At 38.0% G+C, this 10371-nt stretch overlaps 1 protein-coding gene across 1 annotated transcript; it reads right to left on the bottom strand.

Annotated features, from left to right (window-relative positions):
* Nucleotides 1-126: 126 nt before the first annotated feature.
* mob1a (MOB kinase activator 1A) lies at nucleotides 127-9984 on the bottom strand. The gene is made up of 6 exons (XM_031308756.2): nucleotides 9745-9984; nucleotides 8465-8631; nucleotides 7840-7933; nucleotides 5390-5523; nucleotides 3401-3564; nucleotides 127-2189 (listed from the first exon to the last, which is right to left on the bottom strand). Exons 1-6 carry the CDS (start codon nucleotides 9756-9758, stop codon nucleotides 2112-2114), a joined length of 651 nt encoding a protein of 216 aa, XP_031164616.1. The 5' UTR covers nucleotides 9759-9984; the 3' UTR covers nucleotides 127-2111.
* Nucleotides 9985-10371: the final 387 nt, after the last annotated feature.

The following is a 10371-nucleotide window of genomic DNA, read 5'->3' as shown; positions in this document are numbered from 1 at the left end:
TACAAGAAAAATGTATTATTTTTAGGTTTGCAAAAGGAAACTGAAGGATTACAAGACGCACTACTTCACTCTTTTATCCATCAATTCCAGATATGTGGCAAACACAAAATTAAGAGCAACACAACATTGTCCTTTCAGTGTTTATTGAGTTTTTGATCTACCAATACTGTCATATCAGACATTTTCATTTTTGTAAGGCACAGTTTTGTTCAGATAAAAAACTGATCTTATTTACAAAAAATGTTCGTACATACATCCTCGCACGTCCTCCTAGTCAAAATGACCCCCCCCCCCCCAATGATTGGACCATTATTGTAAATATATAAAACTTTTAATTAATTTCAAAGCCCTTGTTCCTTATTTGAAAAGGTAAATTCAACTATGTATTGTACATGTACATGTAATATGAAATGTAACTCCATGCCAAAAGGTTAAAAACAAAATTGTGAAGAAAAAGCAATACATTTCAAAAATATGTGACTAGATTGAAAGAAAGGACTAGTTATATATGCAAATAAGGGGCCTAAGAGTGGATACATCGCAATTAAAAGTGTAAAAACATGTTTGTTTTTCCTCACATTGTTGAAAGGCTTTCAATTTCTTAAAAAGCAGTACGTTATAAAATTAACACTCTACTGCACCCGATCCCATGGGTTGGTTCCTGGTGACGCATTAAGTTATCTAACAGCTCCTAATTGGTTACATGATTGTCTGATAAGAATTTTGGTCCAACATGAAGAAGGTTAAGGTTAATTCCCTTGCTCAAAGTTGCCAAATGAAACATTCATCAGGAATACTAGCTGCATTAGTTTGTAAAAGGATGGCAGTACAAACAGCCCTGCTGTTGTAGCCAAAGTTAAGCTCAGGAAATGTCCATGATACATGCACTGAGACTAATAAAGACATCTGTGGAAAAACTACATATACCTCAGGTCACTCATCCTTATCGTGCACAGGTGCAATCGTTATTGCTCTATTTTACAATCCAGGGGGGAAATATTTAGTAAAAAAAATAATAAAATGAAGTACCAGCATTGAAAGATCAAATATGCAGGGTTCCACAAGTAAATCGGCACCACAAAAATGAACTAAAATGACAGTAAAACAAATAATTCACATTAGACAATTTCTGCTGTTGACACGATTATTTCTACCAACTCCTTTATGGGGTCATGATTACAAAAGCTTTAAGTGGCTATCAGTAATCACTATCTAGTAGTTTAAAAGTATCATTGTAATCACCATATCTTGCATTTTACTATTTTAATGATGAAATTAGCAGGAAAATGTGCAAAACACAATATTGCATGACCAAATTGACATAGCTATAATGCAGTCGATGGTGGTGTTTTTGTGGGGCAAGAACAAAGGCATGTCAAAATCGTCTATCACTGCATCTCTTCACATGCAACTGTGTCAAAGAGCGTGTCAATAGGAAGCATCTTAGCATACGTGGGATATCAGATACACAACCAGCTTGTGACAGAGAGCTATATACTACTGTATATACCTGTGCATTTTTGTGCCCGTCTTCATGTTAGACTGACAATACCTTCCACAAACTTGTATTGTCATGCATGTTCAATGTCACTACTTTTCTTGACGTTTTTACTCTCCACTTCACACTATTGACGGACATTTCAAAAAGATGAGATTGGGATATTTGGTCAGTCACTGTAATTACAATAGCTAAAAGTTACCAAAAAGAAAATTGCCTATGTTCAGACAATCAAAACACTGTATACCAACTTCTGAAGGGAAAAAAAGCTGGTTTTCACTTGAACTTCCAAATGTCCTTGGCCCAATATATAATATTCAGTAGGTTGCTCTTACAGAGCTGTTAACGACAGTCCTGTGAAAAAATATTACATATACTACACTATTTCATATCATCTAGAGTGGCAAAATGGAAGAGAGGGCTCAAAGGCAGCATAAAAGATAAGAAAATTAATACAAGGACAAGTACAGTACAAACCTTCATGAAATGAAAAGAAGAAGGCACAGATTTGAAGAGTTGAGACTAGAAGTCATAGAGGTAGCTGAGGTCACAGAGAGGGACAAAGTAGGAAAAAGAAACAGTTTAAAAAAAGGGGAGATGTGTGATGAAATGTCTATCTGTCCTTGGATCCAAGCTTCTCGATCAAGTCCTGCAGGGGAGCAAGCTCTCGCCTGTCGATAAGGTTGAACTCCTACAAGAAGAAAAAAACGTTTAATATCAGATTGATTACAATTAAAACTGTTTGTATGGCACATTGTTGCTGCCCATACACAATCTAGAGTAGTGTGATCAGTAACCATGTCTGCTGTAGCATTGACATGTTTAGAGGCCCAATACAATCCCTAACACTCAATGGAGTTAACTTACAATATGTTAGTGTAACTAGACACTTTGCATAAAATTATTTTTCACACCACATAGGCAAAACTCCTCCTGCAATGTCCAATTTTCTTTGGCCCCCTTTAGACATATAATCTGGGAAATTGCTGAGATAATTGGTTTGTTCAAGTAATGACTTTTTGGCTTTCATGCATAGGTCTCTGTTGCGAAAACGATCCATGTGGACTCTGTTCAAACACGACAGGACTGTTGCAGTTACCATGCTTGCATAATAATTGACATCTGGCAAAGACGAGAATAGGCGTCGCAGGGTGTTAGGTGCGATGGATAGAACAGTGGTTCTCAAACTTTTTCACATCAAGAACCCCTAAACTGACACAAATTAGACCGCGGGCCCCCATCTGATAAAACTGTGTCCCAGGGTCTCCTACCTGAAGTTTTGCTTTTAGATGTGTTATTACAGAAAGTGAATGAAACACGAGCAACATAGTCATACAATCAGCCACTGTGTTACTTATAGATGAAATATAGTGAAAATAAATGATTCCCCTTTTTGTTGGGGACCCCCGGACCCCACTTTGAGACCCACTGGTGTAGAACAAGAGATTATTTACTGCCAAATCCCATTAAGATGTATTGTTGTCTTGTTCGTAGCACAGAGTGAACAGTTATTGTATTTAAGTGTAGGATCAGTGTCGAGCAATTCTAACAAAAGTAGTGTAGCTTGCAAAGGGTCTCTCTTCGGAGTCTAGTCTGCTGTCTTTAAAGCTTCATTCCCATTCCTAGTTTGACTGGTTGGCACACTGTACTGTATGCACATCACACATAAAGTTATCATTATCTTGTTGATGCTTTTACCTGTATAACTGATTTTATTATGCTTTCACACTTAAGCCATATTACAGACATTTTACTAGTTCCTCAGCAGGCAGATTGCCAGAGCAACTTTTATAGAAAACATCACTTGTAAAATCGGCAGAGCCAATATTACAGTGCATGTGTGGATGGGGCTTTAAATACACAGCAGTGATTAAACCCTACATTGTAGCAGGGTAATCCTACCTGAACAAAGAAAATGAAGTGCTTGAAGGAGGTGTTGAGGTGGGCCTCCTCCTGCAGCTGCATCACAGAGTCAAAATGTTGGTGGTAGATGTGAGCGTAAACCCTGAACAGACGCTTCAGGATGGTTTTGGCCACGGACATAAAGTTCTTGGGAAAAGGAACTCCTGTGGGACAGTAGGTGCAGGGAAATGCTGATGTCAAGAGAAGAGCATGTGCTGTTTCTAATCAAAATTCTAGCACAAGTATGGACAGTAGCAGAAAAATCTCTCCATCCACACAAAGTTACAAATCAAAAATGTACACGGCCTGCAGAGAGGGGAGATACCGTGCAGTCAGACGGTATTGGGACAGGGACACATTTTTGTTGCGTTTTCTTCGTACTCCACCACACTGGGTTTGAAATGAAACACTGACTATGAGATTTAAAGTGCCAACTTTCAGTTTTAATATGTTTCATTCACACAATTCCTACACTGTCCATTTTATTTAATTGTAATCTTTGTATACACGGTCCTTAAATTCCGGTGGACCAAATGAAACGCGACAAGTTAACATAAACTTTAAAAAAAAATTGTAGCCCATATTTTGTAAATATCATGTCTAAAGTCTAGGACACATGAACTGCAGTCATCTTCACTTCTTGTTTGTTTTGGGGGCTCACTGCTCCAGTTGGCTCTTCATTATGTGAGACACAACTCAACATCAACTTAGATGTCACACAGAGCACTACAAAAAAAAAAATCCTGCTACATTCCATGAAACCGTACAATTCACAGCTGTGTGTGAGATAACTCTCTCATTACCTCACCCATTACAATATTGCACTATTATGCTACTTGCACACTGGTTACGTCATATTTATATTATACATATTTTATTTTGTTATATAGGCTACTATGTATGTAGGTTGAACATTTTATTCTATCTTTTGCTATATTATTTTTTATCTTATTTATTATTTCTAGTCTATTTCTTGTATTTTCTGTATGTGTGTATGTCCTTGTAACTTGCTTCTGTAACAGAGTAATTTCCCAATTTGGGATCAATAAAGTCCATCTATTTATCTATACCCTGTAAACATCTGAAATCAGCTCATTAATTACATAATCATTGTTTCATTCTTAATCCAACTGAATAGCCCAAATACCCTCTGACTGCTCTGTAAGTGCACAGGCCAGAACCTGTAGCAATAGGTTTGTTGTCTGGGCTTTTTTTCCTCAGAGAGCCAAACACATATTATACACACACATATAGGGCTGGGCGATAGGGAGAAAATCAAATATCACGATATTCTTGACCAAATACCTCGATATCGATACTGCGGCGATATTCTAGGGTTGACAATTGGTGCTTTAACAAAATATCTTGACATTTAGATTTTAAATAAATAATCATCTGTAATGTAGACATAATGTCTAAGTGGGGAAAAGGCAAATAATAGAACAGCTAGAACAGTCCGGTAAGTTCAGAAAATTACATCACTTTACTATAATGCAGCCTTTAAAACCAGTGAAAGACAACACTTATGTCATATCACGATATCCAAAATCTAAGACGATATCTAGTCTCATATCTCGATATAATATCAATATATTGCCCAGCCCTACATACATATACAATAAATTCAGAAACCACAGAATAGCATACAGTATATATAAAATAACAAACATATCAGAGTCTAGATTGTTGGACAGAAAAATATAGTTCTGAAGATCAAAGACAAGAAGTCAATCCCCAAAGGGTAAAAGTAAAGTTACAGGAAAAAAAAGCTGTCAACTTTGCCTGGGGGAAAGACAATATGAAAATTAAATAAAAGGGATGTATATAGTTGCCTTGTCTGCTGGAGAACAATGTAACTACAGCCTGTTTGGTGTTGGTTTTATTCTACTGACAGGAAGCTACTGGGTAATTCAGAGATAATAGCATAATAGACTTTTACAAAAAAGGTGAAACTGCATCCAAAATCATCCCAAAAAGCGTTCAACTCACCAATCTTGGAGGGAAAAAGTGTCTCATCATCCAGTTGATCCTGCACCCAGGTCATCAGGTAGTCAATGTACTTGGGTGCAGAGCATTTGATGGGCTTCTTAATATTGGTGCCATCAGCCCAGTGATATTCATATCTACAGAGAACAAAATAAATTGGCACCTCTCGAATAATTGACTGGGTTCATTAGTTACAGCAGACTTACATATGAGACATAAAAATGAAAGCTCTAGCTGTAACATGCACTCATTCTGCCTTTCTGTCAAGACACAACATCATTTAGATAAGCTAAAAAAAAAAAAAAAAAAAAGAGCAAGAAGGGTAAATGCAAAAATATCTACAATCATGTTCTTGATGGCAGCTATGTCAACAGGAAGTGAACTGAGGTCTCTTCCTCCTGATTACAGACTGAACACAGACAGTCTTGGCTGGAGAGAGGATAGAGGAAGTGCCATATCTAGATTCTAACCAAACATCTACAGGGAGGGACCACATGTAAAGTTGAATTCCTGTTTTCCCCATGTGACAATCAGATGATGCATTTTAATTTCATTCACTTTAATCGTTTTAGCCATTCAAAATCTGAATCCATAGTTGGGTTCTTTTATCGCACGACACATCATTTCCCAATTCTTGACAAAACTATATTATGAAGGGGGTGGCCTCTAGCTCACCCAGTAATAGGGTTCGCCCCATGTAGTCACCCATGAGTCCTGCAGCAGCCCATGTCTATCCACTGTCACTACAATAAAGGGAAAAGCCCCAAAAAATAATCTTTAAAAAGAAAAAATACTATATTATGAAGGCGATTTTGACTTAGATGTGGCGTCATAAAAAATAACATTCAATTAAGTTCAGTTCACATGGCTTCAATTCAGTCGTTAGTGTACATTTTGGTTCATTTTAAGATTATTTCTGACTTTGTTTCATCACTTGGTAGCATATTACATTTGGTAGCATAATCACCTTCATTCACTTAAAAATTGGACTCAGTTAAACTTCCTTAAACTCTTTACCTTTATTTCATAAATGCCTGTAATCATTACAAGCAATCCCTACTTATTGTTCAATTCTGGTACGCTTCTCTTGTAATGTACTGCTTAACTGCCTTTAGGAGTGTGGTATTGTGCCATTCATAACAATTGTTTTATAAAATCATATAGACTGAATCACCGTGACGTCGCGCTAACACAAAAATAACTTCCAAGTAGACAAATAACCATTGGTTTCAATTGCGGAGATATGTGTAATCAGCAAACTTGTTTATGTCTGTTGTCATTTTCAGCCATAACTGTAACGTTTAAAGATATATAGTCCGACCTACCTGATGTTTCTGCTGTGCTGATTTTCTGTACTGTGTTGCTTTGCTAGCATCTTTGATAAACCAATTCTAGCGATGCGAACAGCAACAGCTCACCGCCCGTCGGACTAACTGCTAGTTTGGCTGGTGTCATTTTCTTTAGTCTGTGGCCCGACAACCCAACATTAGTGAAAGTATTGACATATGAAAGCATTAAACATGCATTCTATATGAATGAGATGAGAGTATATCCAGTTGTTCCTCGCCCCCGTTTGCTCAGCACCGGTAAGTTGTATGAACGTGACTGCAGGAGTTTTTTTACCACAAACACTGTGGTAGGGTCTACTACTGTGGGTGTGTTATAAAGCCCTGTATCACTGTGCTGTACTGTAGAGTGTCATATCTGTCATCATTTATTTCTAATTGTTACTCAGGTTTTTTTTTTTTTTAAAGATTATTTTTTGGGGCTTTTCCCTTTATTATAGTGACAGTGGATAGACATGAAAGGGGGAGAGAGATGGGGGATGACACGCAGCAAAGGGCCGCAGGTCGGATTTGAACCCGGGCTGCTGCAGGACTCAGCCTACATGAAACGAACGCTCTTACTGGGTGAGCTAGAGGCCACCCCGTTACTCATGTTTCTAATGTTCTTTAAAGCTTTGTGTGACACATCTCGTGTCTCAGCAAACTCATGATAAGTTCCATGTTTCTTAAAATTGTGTAAACGCATACTTCAGCAAAATGTTTCCCTTGTTTAAATGGAACTTGCCAAATGATATTTAGCCCATTTTGAGCTGTTCAGGGCAGGTTTTAGCTAAGATTGAAGATGTTACATGTTAAATTATATACATATGTTTGGGGTCGCTGTCTTGCTAAAAAATAAATGAACAAAAAAAGTATTTTCCCTACCATGTATTTCATCCTTTACCTTGACAAGTCTTAAGTAAACCTTTTTACAAAAAAGTAACTTTCCTATGTTTCCGTGGTGTATTTTCCGCCAGGAAAATGACTAACCAGTAGTTGGACCTTACAGATACAGGAATATTTAAGCTAAAATCAAATGTCAAGCCCTGATTACACATGCAGGTGTCACATAAAAAAACACAACTGCTGTGTGTAACACTCTTTACACATGACTTGGTGGGCTGTTACCTTGGTCCAGCAGACATCACAGAGCAGCTGGTCTCGGTGCAGAACTCAGTGATGGTGCCATACAGCATGTTGATCTGGTTGAAGAAATCCACCGCTGAAAGAAAGGATTAACTGTATTTCTGTTCTCTAGGAATGTTCATACTCATAACAATAATAAACTAAATAGTGTCACTTTTCTATACATACAGTGGTTTGATCTTGTCTTTTTATACAATGTAGACAGTTTATGACCTTCTTTTTTTAGAATACATTATCTACAGCCATACATAGCCATCTCAATTTCTGTACATATGTATGGCCTGCTGTAAAATATAGGATGTGAATACAACCAGATATGGTCACATTTATGCATGTGTATGCTGCATGACCATTTCATATTTCTGGTAAACTCTTTTGGTCTTTTATGTTTCAAATAATTCTGCTGTTACTACCACTGCTAACTTTGTAAATCTTAATTCCATGATTTATTAGTTTTTTTTAAAGTTTGTTTGACCACACCTCTCTTACTTTACGTGATGCAAATGTTTAACCTCTGTACAAGGATCATTTATGTTTGCAAATTTAAAATGGCAGTTTGTGGACTGAATGTTTTCTATAAATATCTTTATTGCATTCATGAACTCACTGTTGACAGCAATCCACTCATTGAGATCTTCTCCCTCAGGCAGCATGACAGCCTGCCTCAAGTTCCCACTGCCCAGTGTTGCCTCAGCGTGTTTCAGGAGCTCATACTGATGGGAGCCCTCTGGGATGTTCTTCTTCGGCTTGAAGGTCTTGGATGAACGACTGCCACTGCAAAGAAACAAACATGGAGTTGAGCAACTGTCTGTGCGCTAGCAGGACAGTGACCTTTTTAAAAGGCTTGTGTAGGTGTAGAAGCTCCTCTTGGGCCTTCACATATGAGGATCCTTCCTGTCTGGTCTGTGCAATCAGCAGCTGGTGAACATCTATTAAATTAATACTGAAACGATACTTGTGAATTAGTGATAGACCGATCAATCAGACTGACTAATGCCATTTTGAGATAATCGGCATCGGCCAATACCTGCACTCACAAGGCCAATTTACAAAAAAACGTCTACAGACACATCTGCAGGTAGCCTTGTCAGTGTGACTGCTGTAGAACAAAGTTAGTGCTCCTACTTGTGTCAATTTCACCATTCTATGGGTAGACTTAGCATAACGGTAGCAAGCCTTCAGCCAGCTAAACTAGCTTACAGGGCTCGAAAAACTATTGTAAGGAGCTCCCTAGCCCCCCTCCCATTGTATTTTATCAGATGCAAAATAAACATGTTTGTTATCATTGACAATGATATGTGCATTATATATCAACCATCGGCTTCCCTTCTGTCTAAATATCAGCATCGGCATTGAAAAACCCATATCCATCGACCACTACTGGTGATCATCGCCATTTCAGTGTGACAGAAGTGTGACTGTACAATATGTGTCATGCAAATTAAGTTATGGTGATTACCCACTTGGTGCAACAGACAGGAAATGTGACAGTGTCGCTGTAAACAACGGGACAGTTTATCACATTGCTCGACGTTTATCAACCCCCCAACGAGGTCAAGACAGCAAAGATGTGTATGATTGATGACTAATGCGAGCGTGCATTAAGTTTGGTTATAGTTGGCGAGTGCTGGGAACCTATAAATAAACACAGCTCACATATACTGTTACGACGACGAATGATAAGCCTAACGTTACGTAAGAAAAAGGCGGTTTAAGTGTAACCTAAATTTATTAGGATTGCAATGAGGTTAACGTTAGCTTTTTGTTTTCTGTAACGGTGTCTTACTTAGACGCCAGTCACTTCCCTTGATGTAACTTCGTAGAAGCGTAGCTAACGTTAACCGCAAGCTCCGTCTGTAACTTAGCAAGACTGCTAACTTTACTTACAACAGGAAGCTCATCTTGGCGAAGCAGTCGTCGGAGAGCCTCGATTACAACTCCTAACTCTGGTTTAGTAAACAGAGATTTGTTTTACAAATAGACAACTACTTGTCAGCGATGCCTGCTAATAGTAACGTTTAGGCTAACATGAACTGCACCAAAGAACGGGCTTTGACTGCACCCACAGTGGCTCTTCCTCTATCGGCTCTCTGTAGAAGCCCGGCAGGCAGACTGTCGCCCCCTCCCGGCTGCATGTAGCTACTACCACTCGCCACACTTTTTGTCTGATTACCATATTTTGTCACCAATATTTTTTGTTTTTGTTTGTTTATTTTATTTGTTTGTTTATTGCAACAAAAACAATAATACTTGCATGCACCTGAGCTAAAATGTAGGTATATAGGTCCAGAAACTAGCTGACAAATATTGACCAATATCGTCCATGGTGGAAGTAATTAGGCAGTGCAGTGCTCAGTTTGAGTAATTCTGAGGTATGTGTACTTTACTTGAGGGCTTTATGTATACCGTACTACCTAATACTTCTACTCTACCACATCTCTGAGGGAAATATTATACTTTTACTCCACTATATTTATTATAGTTATAAAATATTTATTTATGTTATCCTTTTTT

The sequence above is a fragment of the Sander lucioperca genome, chromosome 2, assembly GCF_008315115.2.
Source record: "Sander lucioperca isolate FBNREF2018 chromosome 2, SLUC_FBN_1.2, whole genome shotgun sequence".
NCBI lineage: Eukaryota > Metazoa > Chordata > Actinopteri > Perciformes > Percidae > Sander > Sander lucioperca.
This window is presented reverse-complemented; position numbering and strand designations above follow the sequence as displayed.

What these genes read in the sequence shown, in the direction of transcription:
- mob1a (XM_031308756.2), bottom strand. An exon ending in GTGATGTCTGCTGGACCAAG is followed by an intron (nt 5,524 to 7,839) that starts GTAACAGCCCAC and finishes TGTTCTCTGTAG; the next exon opens with ATATGAATATCACTGGGCTG. An exon ending in ACTTTTTCCCTCCAAGATTG is followed by an intron (nt 3,565 to 5,389) that starts GTGAGTTGAACG and finishes ACTGTCCCACAG; the next exon opens with GAGTTCCTTTTCCCAAGAAC.